The sequence below is a fragment of the Antechinus flavipes genome, chromosome 4, assembly GCF_016432865.1.
Source record: "Antechinus flavipes isolate AdamAnt ecotype Samford, QLD, Australia chromosome 4, AdamAnt_v2, whole genome shotgun sequence".
Taxonomy (NCBI): Eukaryota; Metazoa; Chordata; class Mammalia; order Dasyuromorphia; family Dasyuridae; genus Antechinus; species Antechinus flavipes.
In genome coordinates this window covers 467,514,370-467,530,143 of record NC_067401.1, presented here as the reverse complement: position 1 = coordinate 467,530,143, position 15,774 = coordinate 467,514,370, and the positions used below count along the sequence as shown (strand labels likewise).

General features: G+C 38.6%; 1 protein-coding gene across 1 annotated transcript in view; it reads left to right on the top strand.

Moving 5' to 3' along the window:
* FGGY (FGGY carbohydrate kinase domain containing) overlaps window positions 1–15,774 on the top strand; it is a 518,439-nt gene that overhangs the window by 25,027 nt on the left and 477,638 nt on the right. The window contains 3 exon segments of the mRNA XM_051999569.1: window positions 746–857; window positions 14,289–14,411; window positions 14,414–14,439. Of these exon segments, the coding sequence (XP_051855529.1) occupies window positions 746–857; window positions 14,289–14,411; window positions 14,414–14,439 (261 nt within the window).

Genomic DNA, 15,774 nt, shown 5'->3' with positions numbered 1-15,774 from the left:
GAAAATACATATTTTTCCCCTCTTATTCTCCATGCCTACAAGCTATTTCTTCCTTTCTTTTGTTACTTAGAATCCCTACCTTTCTTCAAAACTCAAATTAGTGCCAACTAGATGAGGGCTTTCCTGCTCCCCTCTGTCAAAATTTATTTCCCTTTGAATCTATTTTGTGTATTTTGTTTATAAAGTCTTTTGTGCACAAATTCTTCCTCCTTCCCTCCCTCCCTTCCTTCCTTTTTTTTCTTTTTTTTTGCTGAGCCAATTGGGGCTAAGTGACTTGCCCAGAGTCACACAGCTAGAAAGTGTTGTTTCTGAAACCAGATTTGAACTGGTCCTCCTGACTTCAGGGCTGATGCTCTATCCACTGTGCCACCTAGCTGCCTCCACAAATTCTTTATACTAATACGGCAGAAGCTCCTTGAAAGCAAGTTTGTAGATAATAATTAATAAATCCTTTTTGATTGAATGATAAAAAAGTTACCAATGTGTTATAGTCATAAATTGTCAATTTTTAAGAGCACAAACTTGCTTGACCATGATATAGAGTATATTGAGGGAAGTAAAACAATATCAGTCCAGAAAAGGAAGTATTAAAGCCTCATTCTTAAGGACTTTATATTTTGAATGAGTAGTTGTACATTTTATGCAAGAGGAAGCAGGAACTCTTGCAAAGATTCTTGAGCACACTTCATGTATAATGATCACAGGTACAGGTCCATCTGATTCAGGTGCATTTTATCTTTTACAGAAAGTGGTAGAGGGGATAGATGCTACTCGGATTCGAGGACTTGGTTTTGACGCCACATGCTCACTGGTTGTCTTGGATAAGCAGTTTCGGCCATTGCCAGTTAACCAAGAAGGTAAAAATAAGATGGATGCCATTCATTTAGCCGTTCTGTGCAACCCCACACCAGAACATTGTTAAAACATGCCGTTCTTAATTCCATCCCATCCCTTTCCTTCCCACACACCCTGTAGGTGCTAAGGTCCACTCACCCCTAGATCTTTAATAGTATTTTGTTTCCGACACATTGGAGCACTTATTCTATATAATTTTTAGCATTATATTGTATTATTATTTGTAGATATAGTACATTTTCCTTACTCCTCCAGGAGCGATTTATTTTGTAATCTATTAGCACTTCGGAGAGAGCTCTCCATACAAAAGATCAATGGATATTTGTGCATTATATAGTTTTTAAAATTCAGATCAGACAGAAAAGTTTTCTGGTTGGGGCATTATAGAGGCTTTGCAAACAGCATCTGAGATGAATTTTGAAAGATGAATAGAAATTGGATATATAGGGTATGTGTAGGTGGGGATGTGTGTGTGTGTAGTGGACATGGAGAGATAAAAAATGCATGAATTGATGGAAAATGATTTACTGTGGGCTTTTTGAGTATTGAGCATTATGCTAAATGCTAGAAGTACAAATAGAAAATTGAGTCAGTCCTTATTCTCAAGAATCTGTTGCTCTAATTGGGAGAAACAATAGATTTACAAGGGTTAGCTGGATAGAAGGGTTAGGTGGATAGAAAAACTGGGTGGTCCTTAGGTTTCAGTGGTAGGTGAGATGACAAGGCTCAGGGATAAAGGAAAAGTAATAAAGATCCTTGAGTGGTTTATTATGGGTTAAATAGACTTTGGGCCTGATCTGGGAAATCTACCATCATTTAAAGCATTGACAGAACTGGGACTCACCAAAATTGAAATGAATTTCAAAGTTCATCCCTTCTTACTTGTATCTGAAGAGGAATTCTTTCCATCTGATCATCTGGCTTCTATTTGAGTACCTCCAATGATTGCCATTGGTCCTTTTTTTTTTTTCCCCTTCTAGATCCATTCTGAATATTTCTATTTCCTCTTCCATGTAATAGCCCTTAAAACTTGAAAATAGACATTTTGTTCTTCCTCCTCTAGGTCCTATCTTCTCTGGTTTAATCAATCCTAGTTTCATCTTCTTATCCCTCTCAGTCCTGAACTTCAATGGCTTCCCATCCTGTTTGCCCCCTTTTGAACATACCACCTTTGTCAATGTCCTTCTCAAAATATGATACCTAGAACTTGATGAGTCAAAAAGCATCTTTTACATGCCTAGAGTTGTGTTAAGAGCTGGGACTACAAAGAAAAGGAAAATAAACTCAGTTCTTAACTTTAAGAAACTATCATTCTAATTGCAAGACAATTATATTACAAGACAATGTACAAAAATATTTGGTAGATGTGTTATAGAATTGATGGAAAGGAATATCAGTGAAAAGGCCCAAGTGAGGGATGGGGCAAGAAAGGAACCAGGAAAGGCCTCCTGTAGAAAGTGGGTTTTGAGTTGGTTCTGGAAAGAAGTCAGGGATTTTATAAGAGATGAAAGGGGAAGGAAAACATTCTGGCCAATGGGGGCATTCAGGAAAAAATGGAGTTGGGAGATGGAATATTTTGTGAGGAACAACAAAAAGAATAATATCACTATATTGTGGAGTATGTGGAAAGTTATGAAACTGGAAATATAGGAAAGGTCAGGGTGTCAAAGACTTCAAAAGCCAAACAGGATTTTTTAGAGGCACCTGGGGTTAAGTGACTTCCTCAATATTACACAGATAGGAAGTGTTAACACTCTGAGGCCAGATTTAAAGTCAAGTGTTCTTGAATTCAGGGCCAGTGCTCTATCCCCTGCATCATCTAGCTTCTCCCAAACAGGATTTTATATTTGAATAGACCAGAGACCTCCAAATGGGGTCTCATGAAAGATCTTTGTCTCAAGTTAAAGGACTGGTTCTAGTGTTATTCGTGCTCTCCATGCGCTGATGATGAAGAATTTTCCTTGAAGCCAAATGTTCTAGGGAAAGAAGAAGCTCAGGTCTCTGTTCTGATAAGAACATATATTCTAGTCCCTGATCAAACAATCATATCATAAAGTTCTTATATTAGGAGGGACTTTAGAGGCTATCAAGTCCAATTCTATTTTACAGAAAAAAAAAAAAAACTGAGTCTCAGAGAAGTTGTGACTTGCTCATGGTTACAAAGCTACTACGTGTTTGAAGGAGGGCTTAAAATCAGATCTAGATCTCCCTGGATCTTCCTAGTATCCCATGCTGACTCTTTTTGAAGTTAAAATGAGTCAACAAGTACTTCTTAAGTACTATGTGCCAAGCACTTTGCTAAAGGATGAGTATACCAAAGAAAGAAATATATTGCCCCAAAGAGCTTCCTGTCTGGCCAAAGACAAGATGCAGGCAACCATGTATAAATAAGATAAATTAGAGAGAACCAATGGAAGGAAGACATTGGTATTGAGGGAAATCAGGAAAGGCTTCTTGTAGGATCCTGGATTTTACCTGAGACCTGAAGCAAGCCAAGGAGGCCAAGAGGCACAAATCAGTAGAGAGAAAATTCTATAAACATGAGTAAATGTAAAAAAAAAGGATTTATTGAACATTGAAAACTATTTATTTTTATCAATAATACTAACATTAAATAATAAACAACTAATATTAAATAAATAATAAAATGATAAATATTAAACAATAAATAATTTAAGTAATTTAATAATAAATATTAAAAGAAAAAATAAATAATAAACAGTTTAATAAATGAATCAAATATTAATATTAAATAAATAAATGCAAATATTAAATAATATTAAATGATAAATATTAAATAAATACTGAAAATAGTATTTATTTCTTATAAATATTAAATAATTAAATTAATTTATATATATATGATTTTATATAAATAAATAATTAGATTAAAATAGATGTTTAAAATTAAATAATTAATATTAATAATAAATAATACACTTATTACTTACTATATGCAAGATATTATATCTAAGGAAATTTCAGGTACATATTCTGCTCATATATTGGTCAAGTGTAGCTCTCTTTCCATTGATCTCTACTTTCAGGAATCCTCGATAGATCATGATCATGTTGCCCAGGGACCCAGCTCAGTCTGCTTGGTTCAAGAGGACAGAGCTAGTATCTCCTCACAACTAGAAATTAGGAAGTAAGCCTGTTTTGGTTTGACCAAAGAAATGACTTTCAAACAGCTCAAAGTGTCTAATATGGCACTAAATGCTTTGCGTAGTTTTGAGTTCTTCATCACTGGAAGCATTTCTCCCGAGGAGAGACCAAGAGGCTGTCTCTGAGAATCACGGTGCACTGCCATCTCCAGAGAAGCATCTTGTGGGCATAAGGGTATTTCAGAATGGGGAGGGACTTCAGGGGCCACTGAGTCTGACCCACACCTGAATAAAAATCCCCAATTCAGCATACATACCACATAAATAGCCATCTGGTTTTTGTTTGAAGCTGTTGTTGTTGAGTCATTTCACTCATGTCTGACTCTTTATTATTACCCCTTTTCGGGGTAAAGAAAACTTTTCGGGTTTTCTTAGCAAACATACTGAAGTAGTTTACCATTTCCTTTTCTAGTTCATTTTACAGTTGAGGACTCAGAGACAAACAATTAAATGACTTAACCAGGGTCACAAAACTTAGTAAGTATCCAAGGGCAGATCTGAATGCAGGTCTTCCTGACTCTGGGCTCAGGGCTCTGTCCGCTCTGCCATTTTGCTGAAACTTCCAGGATAAAGAGACCACTGCCTCCCAAAGTAACCCATTGCATTTTGGGATGGCCATAGTTGTTAAGAGTTTTTCCTCTTGACATCCCCATTGCTCTTTATTTTGCCTTCTGTAGCCAAGAAGAAAACAAGCCCAATTTCTCTCAACATGTCAACCATTGAAATACTCTGAAAAAGACTGAAATCTTCTCTGAGGTTTTTCTTTTCCAGGCTAAATATAGATGGATCTTTCATATTTTTTCATAGGTTATGGACTTCAAACCCATTACCATGCAGGTTGCTCTTTCTGGACACTCTTGAGCTTATCCTAAAAGAGAAGATAAAGGACAATAGATTTTTGGACTATAAGGGCCTTAAGAACCCTCCTATCCTTGAGCCTTTATAATATGAGTGCAAAACCATTGGCTAGATGAAAAAAAAAAAAATGGCAGCGATGTGGTATACCAAGCTGCAATGGCAGCTCTCCACTGGTCCAGCTTTTGTTGAGCATAATGACCTCCTGTGTACAGGCCCTCCATTAAGAAGCTCAAGAGGTCAAAACCCTCATTATAAGTGATGAAATTACATTGTACAATCCCAAAGGTTAAAAAGCATCCAAGCATTACATGCATCCAGCTTTAGGTCAGGGCCCTGCCCCAGGCTTAGTGCCTTTCAGCAGGATTAAATTAAAGCCAGATTTGATCTGAAACATATTAACCTGTGTTGGAATTAGGAGTTGATTGTTTCTTTTGTGTGGTGTATGTGTGTGTGTGTGTGTGTGTGTGTATGTGTATGTGTATGGGGGAGTCCTGTTAGTCTCTGTATTCTCTGAGCTCTGATTGTTTCCACGTGCATGGTCCCATGACTTTTGGGGATTGTTCCTGATCCATCACACACAAAACCACAGAATCTCAGAGTTGAACTGGACCTTAGTATCCATCCCGAAAGAATCTCCACTACAACACACTCAAGTGACCATCTGGTCTCTGTTGAAGACCTCCAAAGATGGGGAACCCACCATCTTTCCAAGTGGCCCATTCTACTTGGGGCCAGCTCTCATGATTAGGAAGTTTTTTCTGGCATTGAGACTTCATACAACTTCCTCCTGGTCCATAGGGGGAAAAAAAGAAAATGAACCAACAACAACAACCAAAAAAAGAATCCCTCTTTTAGCCTGAGAGCATTCATGCCCTCAGTTGTTTCAAGCCTCACTTATTTCAAGTGACTCCCATATGACATGATCTTGAAGACAGCTGCCTGGACAGCAGGCCTGAGTTCAAATCCTACCTTAGACACACTTACTATTTGCTATATATGCCACTGATGATAATGATCATGGTGATATTGATACCTTTTTATCTCCTAGTTCTGCTTTGTTTGAAGTTTGTCATAATAAATAGACAGGTAGCTTTTGAGCCAGAACATTGGGGCTTCAAGATTCAGGCTCTGGGGCTGGCTTGGGGCTATTGGAGACACACTCAATGCCAAGAAAATTCTTTAAGACTCAGTTGGAGAGGAGAAGCTGACTTGAATTGGTGACGGGAGTCTCATCCCAAGAATTCTCTCCACTAATGAAATTCCTGGTCCCTGTTATCATTTCCCTTTTTCTACTTACAGTTCCAATCTGGGGAGCAGAAAATGGAAATGATTAACGTTCATGTTTACTTTTTTCTAAAAAAACAAAAATAGAAAATTTTAACAGAAAATGAATAAAGAAAATCAGTTTTATCCTGAGGGTTTTTTGTTTGTTTGTTTGTTTTTTTAAGCAGGGCTCTTTAGTTTCCTTTGACAGACTGGTGAAGTCTGAAGATCCCTTCTTACAAATATGTTTTAAGTATATGAGAGAAAATTAAAAAGAAAATCCGTGCAGGTTTCAAAATATATTTTTAAAAGAGAATAAACAGTTCATAGATCCGGATCAAGAACAAAGGTTCTTAATTGTAGGCACAATCCAGAAAAGTAAGAACAATATCTTGTTAAACTGGAGATTTCTCTAGCTATTTTATCACCCTATTTTTGGGTGCTAGGATTGGGTTAGGACCTACGATTTCCTTGATGTAGGAACTCCACATGTGGAAACTTCCTCTACCAATTAAGGTCAGCAGCTGCTTTGTAATTGAGGTTTTCAGTTGACTGGTGGGACTAATTGCCATACCTGAGGTCCCACGACTGGCATCAATCAGAAGCAGGATTGAAACCCACTTCTTGCCTCTTACTTAATCCATATGCTTACAAAATATGTAAGTGATCATCTATGAAATGGATTCTTCAGGTTATTAGAGGATTTCTTGTAGAGTTCTTGTAAACTAGGAGTTTTTAACTCTTTCAGTGTCACCTACTCCTTGGGCAGTCTAGGGAGGCCCATCAGGCTTCTTCCTGGAATAATTGGATTTAAATGTTTAAAAAATACACCAGATTTTGAAATGATATTAAATTATATTGAAATGTGGTTTTCAAAATATTAAAAAAAGTTCATAGAACCCAGATTAAAAATCCATGCTAAAAACAGTGAGCTCTGCTAATGTATATAACAGAATAATTGGATTTTTATTTTTGTGTCTTATCGATGTTTTCTTGTTTCACCACTAGCAATTTCCAGAAACCATCATCCCGTAGATTCTTTCCCTGTCATCAATCAAAATAGTCTGCATTGATTTTCAAACTTCCATCTACACACAATGTTTAAAGAACAAATCTACTCTGCAAAAAGTGGATAGAGCAGTAGTTGATTTTATATCAACCAGAGTAGAATTGAGTGACGAGATGGAGATGGAAGTAGAGATAACAATAAATAACTATAGATATAAATATGTATGTAAACATATGAAACCATATATACATATAGAAATATAGAGAAGTACATCAATCTATGTCTATATAGATACCTATATATGAATCTTTATTTCTATGTCTGTGTAATGCATGCATATATGCCCATATATAGGAGATGTACATATATACATATGTCTGTATATACATATTTATTTATAACATACACAACATGCAAACCCTGCCTCATCATTGCATTAATACATTGCTCCTAGAGGTAGCTATTGTGTTTGTTATAATTTTCACTTAATAAAGGACACTGAAGTTTGTATGTTAAGCTAAGTCAGCGAAGGTCATATAGCTAAGTTCATGGCAGGGATGGAACTCACTCTTCAGTCTTTCACTCTTCAGATCCAGATTCAGTGTCCTTTCTTTCATGCTGTGTTTTTTCTATCTCTTTTTAAGGCAACTTTAGACACTGTTTTTAGTTGCAAGGGTATTCAAGGATGCGAGGGACAGAACTTTTGGCTTAATTGACAATATCAGCCCATGTTTCTTTTAAAATTTTTATTGGCTGCTGATGACTGACTACCTATGGCAATTGAATCCTTCTGTGTTAAAGAATCCCCCATACCTTCCCTTCATTACAAAGATTGAGATAACTCAGATAAGAATTTAAGTCTGTGCTTCTTTTTTTTAGTTGTTCTTTATATATATATATATAAAACATTAAAAATTAAAAAAAAAAGTTTTTATTTTCCAAATACATACAAAGGTAGTTTTCAACATTCACCTTTGCAAAACCTTGTGTTCCAGATTTTTCTCCCTACCTTCCTCCACCTCCTTTCCTAGATAGCAAACAATCCAATATAAGCTAAGCATGTGCAGTTCTAAACGTATTTCCACGTTTATTGTACCACATAAGAAAAATAAATTCAAAAACAAAAAAAAAAGGAGAAAGAAAAAACAAAGCAAGCAAACAACAACAAAAAAGGCAAAAATACCATGTTGTGCTCCACATTCAGTTCTCTCCTTGGATGCAGGTGGTTCTCTCCATCTCAAGTCTATTGGAATTATCCTGAATCATCTCATTGTTGAAAAGAGCCAAATCCATCCCAGTTGAACATCACATAATCTTGCTGTTGCTGTGTACAATATTCTCTTGGTTCTACTCACTTCACTCAGTATCAGTTCATATAAGTCTCTCTAGACCTTTCTGAAATCATCCTGCTGATCATTTTTTTTTTTACAGAATATCCCATAAATTCACATCCCATCACTTATTCAGCCATTCTCCAGCTGATGGGCATCCACTTAGTTTCCAGTTCCTTGGCACTACATAAAGGGCTGCCACAAACGTTTTTGTGCATGTGGATTATTTTCCCTTTTTTTATAATCGCTTTGGGTGGGCTTGCTTTTCTTAGGGAGGGGCAGCCACAAAAATAAAGGTTGTCTTTGACTCTTGAAATATGCCATTCTTGGAATAACCCACATATGCCCAAGACACAGATTGTTCAGGAAGACAGAAATAGTGTTTTACTTTATCATTTATGACATTCTGTCAATGAACTGAGGCCTAATTTATTGTTGTCTCTCTATGGTTTATCTTACAAAGTTAGAAAAAGTAGTAATAAAATAAGATAAAAACTCAAGCCACTCATAGCTGACGGCTTTGTTATGTGGAGCTGGCACTTCCTTCAGGTTTGGAGAGATGGAAATGTGATTGGAGAGTGGGAATCAGGTTGTCCTGACCTCTGCCTTTGTGTACATGGAGTTTCCATCAAGTAGAATGGAATTTCCTTGAGGGCAGGGACTGCTTTTTGTTTGTTTGTTTGGTGTCTCTGGTACAAAGAGAGCCTGTCCAACAGAAGGTAGGGACTTAATAAATAGTTGCTAAAGGCATTAATGAATTGACCATGGGTGTGTGTGTATGTGTGTGTGTGTGAGTGTATATGCATGTGTGTGAATGAGTGTGTGTGTATGTGTGTGTGTGAGTATGTGTGTGTATGTGTGTGAGTGTGTGTATGAGTGTATGTGTGAGTGTGTGTGTGTGTGTGTGATGTTAATCTGATTTGAAAGACAGATAAAAGAATATCATATCATAGAACATCTGTATCCATAGGGAGGACTGTGGGAACTGAGTGAGGATTGCAACAGAGCATTTTCACTCTTTTTGTTGTTGTTTGTTTGCATTTTATTTTCTTTCTCATTTTTACCCATTTTGATCCGATTCTTGTGCAGCCAAATGTTTGTATAAATATGTATGCACAAATTGGATTTACATTTTTTTTTTTACCATATTTAACATATATTGGATTGCTTGCCCTGTAGGGGAGAGGGTGGGAGAAAGGGGAGGAAATTGGAACACAAGGTTTTGCAAGGGTCAATGGTGAAAAATTATCCATGTATCTGTTTTGAAAATAAAAAAACTTCAATAAAAAAGGATACCACTGGATATTTTTAAGTTGTCCCTTAATTTTCCAAAACAAATTTTCCTAGAATAATATATGAGAGAAGAAAAGAAAAAATATTGTTTTTTTTTTTTTTTGTTTGTTTGTTTGTTTGTTTGTTTTTTGTAAGTCATTGAATTAGATAATGGTAGAGCTTGAATGGTTTTTAGCTGAGAAGATGCCTTTAACTAGACTCGGAAAGATCATTGTGACCAAGTTAGAGAGCCAGTAAATATGCTCCAAGTAGGACATGAGTTTTATTAAAATTCATTTATGATCCTCAATCTTTTATTTCATTTTTCCTGATTGGTACATTTATAAATCTATGGAAAGACTATACATTCTTTAACAGCTCTACCTGTTAGCTTGAATAGTTATGGACTTGAAATGGATCTCTCTCTCTCCCTGCCTCCTCCTCCTCTTTCTTCTCTGTGTCTGTCTGTCTGTCTGTCTCTCTTTGACCCTCCCTACTTCTATCTTTCTCCCTCTCTTCCCCTACTCTTCCTCTCTCTCTTCTATTTTTCTTCTTCTTTCTCTTCCTCCTTTTTCTCTTTTGTCTCTATGTTTCTCTTCCTCTGCCTGCTTTTCTTGTCTCTCTTCTTCTTTCACTGTTTCACTATATCTATCTGTTTCTCTTTCTTTTCCTCTCTCTCTCTCCCCTTTTCCCATATCTCTCTTCTACTTTCTTTTTTCCAATAAATGCATCTGACTTCAGTATTCCCATGCAAAAAAGCCTTCATGGCTTGTAAAAAAACTTAAAATCAAGACCTCTAGGTCATATTCAATAAGATGAAATTTAAATACACAGAACATGTCAATGCAAATATTAATTCTGGGTACGAGAGACCCAAAGACAAAAAATGAAACCTTATATTATATGAAGGGGAGTCCAAACAAATTAATTAAAAAAATCTATTCTGAGTAAATAAATATGAGTTAATTTTGACTGGGTCCACTGGAAGGGCCTACTATGGCAGTAGGCGCACTTGAGCTGAGGTTTGACATAATCTAGGGATTCTAAGGCAGAGATGAAGAAGGAGCACATAAAGCATAAGGCAGCTAGACGGCACACTGTGTAGAGCTTTGGGTTTACAGTCAGGGAGATTTGAATTCAAATCCAGTTTCAGACACTACGTGACCAACCCTGAGAAAATAACTTTACTTCTCCCTCAGTTTTCTCATCTGTGAAATGAGCATTATAAGCAGCTACTTCCTGGGGCTATTGTGAGGAGAAAATGGTGGAATACGTGTAAAGAGTTCTGCAAAGCCTAAAGAGTGGTGATGATGATGATGATAAATGGCCTGCACAAAGGAGATTGAATACTGAGTGTAAGAAAGAAAATATCAGCTTTACTACAATGAAGAGTATATAAAGAGGAATAGGAGGGTCAGAACCCTGTTGACCAAGTCTCTCAAGGTGTAATGGAGGCAAGAGTCAGTCCCTGGAGTTTCTTTAGCTAGGAAAGGGCAGGTGGTCAGGGCTTTGGAGCACTCAGCTGGGCAGCTATGTCAGGGATGGATTGGGAGGAGCAAAGACACCAGTGGGGATGTGATTGTATAGTCTTGGTGAGGGGCAATGAGGGCCTGACCTCAGTGGTGGCTGTGGGAAGGGAGAGAAGGGCATATGTGTGACTTTTTGTGGTGTAGAATTGAGAAGGCTCGCAGATGAGTAACCCATTGTTTATGAGGGCATTTGACAAGTCAGGGATGTCTTGACAAATGTTCAGTTTCACACTTGATTTTTTGAACCCCAGAGCAAAAATGGTGGATGGCATTATGATTAGAAAAGTTGTTTGGTTTTTTCTGGGGGCGGGGGAGACTCGGGGATTTGGTAGCCTCCAATATCAATTCTCACCTACATTGTGATTTGGCATCCAAGAATGGCAGAAGAGTCAGATTGCCCTCTGGTAGGGAGGGGCATGATCTATTTTATTTGTTGTTATATGACATTCAATTCTGGGTACCACATTTCAGGAACTTAAAGGAAGATAACCAAGGTGGTACAAGGCCTTGAGACCCCTCAATAGGTTGTAACCAGCCAGTGAATAAACATTTCTTAAGCTTTTCTTGAATGTGGGCTAAGCACTGGGGAAACTAAGGAAAGCCAAAGCATACCCTGCCCTCAAGGAGCTCACTTTCTAATGGGGAAGAGATGCAAGACTGATACCTGAACAAGATATATAGTGGATAAACTTTCTCTGGGAGGAAGTCCTGGGAGACCTGGAAAGCCTTCATGTAGAAGAAAAGGGGCAGGTGATATTTAGATGGAAGAACAGAGGACAAAGAGCTATGGATTTAAATGATTTAAATGGATTTAAATTAAAAATGGCATTAGGGAGGTAATACCATGACTTGCAAGTAAGTTGGCTTTCAGTGAAGGAGTGCTGGCTGTGCAAAGTCACCAGCCTCACCTTCTCCAGAGCCATCTGGGTTCAGTGGCAAGATAAAGATCAGGAGGACTGGAGTTGGCTCTCTGTGGGTATAAATATGATCTGGCAGAAAGATTGCTTTGGGGTGTTAGCTTTCCTCAGGTATTTCAAGGACTGCCAGAGGGATAAAGTATTAACTTTGTCCTGCTTGGCCACAAGAGCAGAGCAAAGAGCAATGGGACCAGAAGTGCAGAGAGGCTTTTGGGTTTTCCTTCAGGAAAATGTTCTTAACCACTAGAGCTGTCCAGATGTTGACTGGGTCACCTTGGCAGTTAAGCAATCACTTCCCCCACTATTACTTTCCACCAAGCAATCTCAGGAGTTCTTTAAATTAAATGAAACTCAATGGGTATGTCATGTTCATGGTGAATTCAGAAATACTGAGGCTCCTTTCTAGCTTCAAAAACTCCTAAGTTTGGTCTTCATAGACCTCACAGTCTGAGTCTCCAGCGTCCTTTTTTTAGCACCATCCACAGCCATGAAATTTCCCCATCAACTGAACTGTGTCAAACAAGAAGCATTTCTTATTAATATTACGTGCCAGACACTGTGCTAAGTGCCAGGAATACATAGAGGCAAAAGTCAGTCCTTGCTTTCAGGAAGCTCGGTCTATTGAAGGAGACACATTCCCCACACACATTGCCCATTTCATCCTTCTTCGTCCTCCCCTGGAGGGCTCATTTTGGTGGTTGTCATCTACTCCTACGTTACCATCTATTGAAGTCCCTCATGTCTTGATACAATCATGTCCTCCCCCATAGAGCCTTTCTTCTTCCTTCCAACTGATGCTGATCCCTCTCTCTTCAGACTTCTATCTTCCCCTCAACAAACCTAGGTTTGGATCATCCCCACTTGGATGCGTGTCCTAACTGTTCTATTAGAGCACCCGCTCCTTGAGGGGAATTATCATATTGTTTTTCATCTTTGGATCCTCATTACCTCAAATATTGCCTGGAATCTCCAGCATCACCCTGTATTCTAGAAGCACTCCTGGGCTATGTGCAGCCCACAACACTTCTGATCATGCCATAAACCAAGTGGAACTGAGAAATCTTTACAAAATCCCCCAAAATATAATGAAACACAGATAATGTTACAGTTTTAAAACTAAGTCAATTTATAACCTGCGGGATCCTGTTATATAGGTGGGTGGCCCCTGTTACTATCTGAGCCCCTCTCTATGCTCTTCATAGTCTAAGCATATTGTTCTGCTTGTTCCTCCTTACACATAATCATTCCCATCTCCCATCATCGTGCCTTTGTCTGACTGTCCCTCGCGCCTGCAATGCTCACACGCCTTATTACCTCAGCATCTGAGTTCTCCTGATGGCCTTGAAGATCCAAATTGAATCTCACCTTCTCCAGGAGATCTTCACAGATCCCCACAGCTGCTTCTGCTTTCTACTCAGAGGGAACCTTCCATACAACCAGAATTTATAGTTTAGGTACCGATTTATATAATGCTGTCTTCCCCATTAAAGTATGAACTCCCCGAGGGCAGGAACTGGTGGATTTGTTTTGTTGTCATTGTTGGGCTTTGTTTTTCTTTTGTGCCTTTCTTTGTATCTTCTACTCTTAGCAGGGTGTCTGGAAGAGGGGAAGGGCTTCCATGCTCTGTAATTGGTTGATTGAACACAGGTGCTCAAATGCTTGTTGTATGAAATGGAACCCTCTGGGTCTCGTGCTTTGCTTCTTGTCGTCTCTTCCTTTCTTTATTGAGCTTTTTCTCTGTATATCTGTATCTCACTATCTGTCTTTATTTGTCTCTGCAGGTCAATATTTTGTTTCTTTACCTCTTTTTCTATGTCTCTGCCTCTTTCTGTTCTTCTCTGTCTTCATTTCTCTATTTCTAATTCCTTTATCTCTCTTTGTCTTTGTGTCTCTGCCTGTTTGTATCTCTGTGTGTGCTCATTTTTTCTTCTAAATTGTGCTTACAACTATTTCCCTCTTTCCCCTGTTTCTCTCTGTCTGTCTGTCTCTCTCTTTCTTCCCCTCTCTCTGTCTGTCTCTCTTTGTCTCTCTGTCCCTGTGTGTCTTTGTCCATCTCTCTCATTGTCTCCGTGTCTCTCCTCCTGTATCAGGGGACCCCAACAGAAATATCATCATGTGGATGGATCACCGTGCAGCCAGTCAAGTAGAGAGAATAAACAGTACCAACCATCGAGTTCTGAAATTTGTTGGAGGGGTGATGTCCGTGGAGATGCAGCCCCTAAACTTCTCTGGCTGAAGGAGGTGAGTACCCAGAATGGGAATTGGGAGAAGGGAGTGGTGCCATCAAACCTAGCTCACTCCTCATGTAAAATCAGGAACTTTGCCTTTGTTAATTTCAAAATCCTCTTCTCCCCCTCCTCTCCCACCCCCACCCCCATCTCATCTGAACTCAAGTTTTTGGGTCTGAGATGATTTGGGATCCTTTAGCCAGAGCATTCCTGGTAACTTAAAAAAAAATGTCTTTTTTTTTTTTTTTAATAAAGGGACTTGCTCAGAATCCCATAGCTTCTAAGTGTCAAAGGTTGGATTGGAACCCATTACCTGACTTCACCCCTAGCACTTAATTCATGGGTTCCACAGCGAGCACTGAGGGAATTCAACCTTTTTAATGAAGTGTCCAGCAAGGGAATGCCAGTTTAATGGATCCCATTAGAGATGGATGAGTGAGAAAGTTCAAGTCCCTGAGAAAGCCCACAGACTTGAAAATCCCTGGTGGGTTGGAGAGTGAGAATCCATCTAATGAGCAGTAGCCGGGTGTGATTCATGTCCTGGCTATAAATTACTAGTCATTTCAATTACTCCAGCAGCCTACGGGGAAAAGAAGACAATCCTATAGCTTGGTGTCCCCCAGAGGAACGTGAGAGTCCCAAGGCCTTGGATTCTAATTTCAGCCCTGCCCATGATTTTTCTGTACTTTATTATATCTCTCTGACCCTCAGATTTCTCTTCTGAAAAATGTGTGTGTTTGGGGGATGAGAGAAGGGAGAGGGCACTTATAAGTGGGGGAAAGATGGAGAAAATTAAATATAACAGGGCTAAACTTGGAGCCAGGAAAGACCTGATGCTTTCTAGTTGTATGACCATAGGCAAGTCACTTCCCCAAATTTGCCTATAAAATGGTGATACTAATACTAATATTACTCATGTGAGTCTCAAGTGAGATAACATCACTATAATGTCCATAAAGCATTTTGCACTTTCAAAGATATCATTATAAATTGTAATAAGATATTTACAGTCTTTTTCAGTTAAAAAAAAATGATTCTGCATTTAGTCTTAGGTTGATTGGGATGGGAAACGTGATTTTGTTCCACTCTGAGATTCAGAGTTGTCTCAGTATTTGGTCGCTTGGCCATGCGGTGTGCTGTAAGAAACCCGCTGTCCTTTCAAGTCCAGAAGAGGTCCCCTAACAGGTATCTGGATTGGCCAGCCCTCTCCTTCAGCTAGGATTCTGCAATCTCAAAGGTGTCTCTCAATGCACAGCAATGCTATCAAAGAGGATCATCTCCCCTTCCTTCCTTTTTCTTCTTCTTTTTCCTTCCCTTCCTCATTCCCTTCTTCCCAGGAACAAAAGTC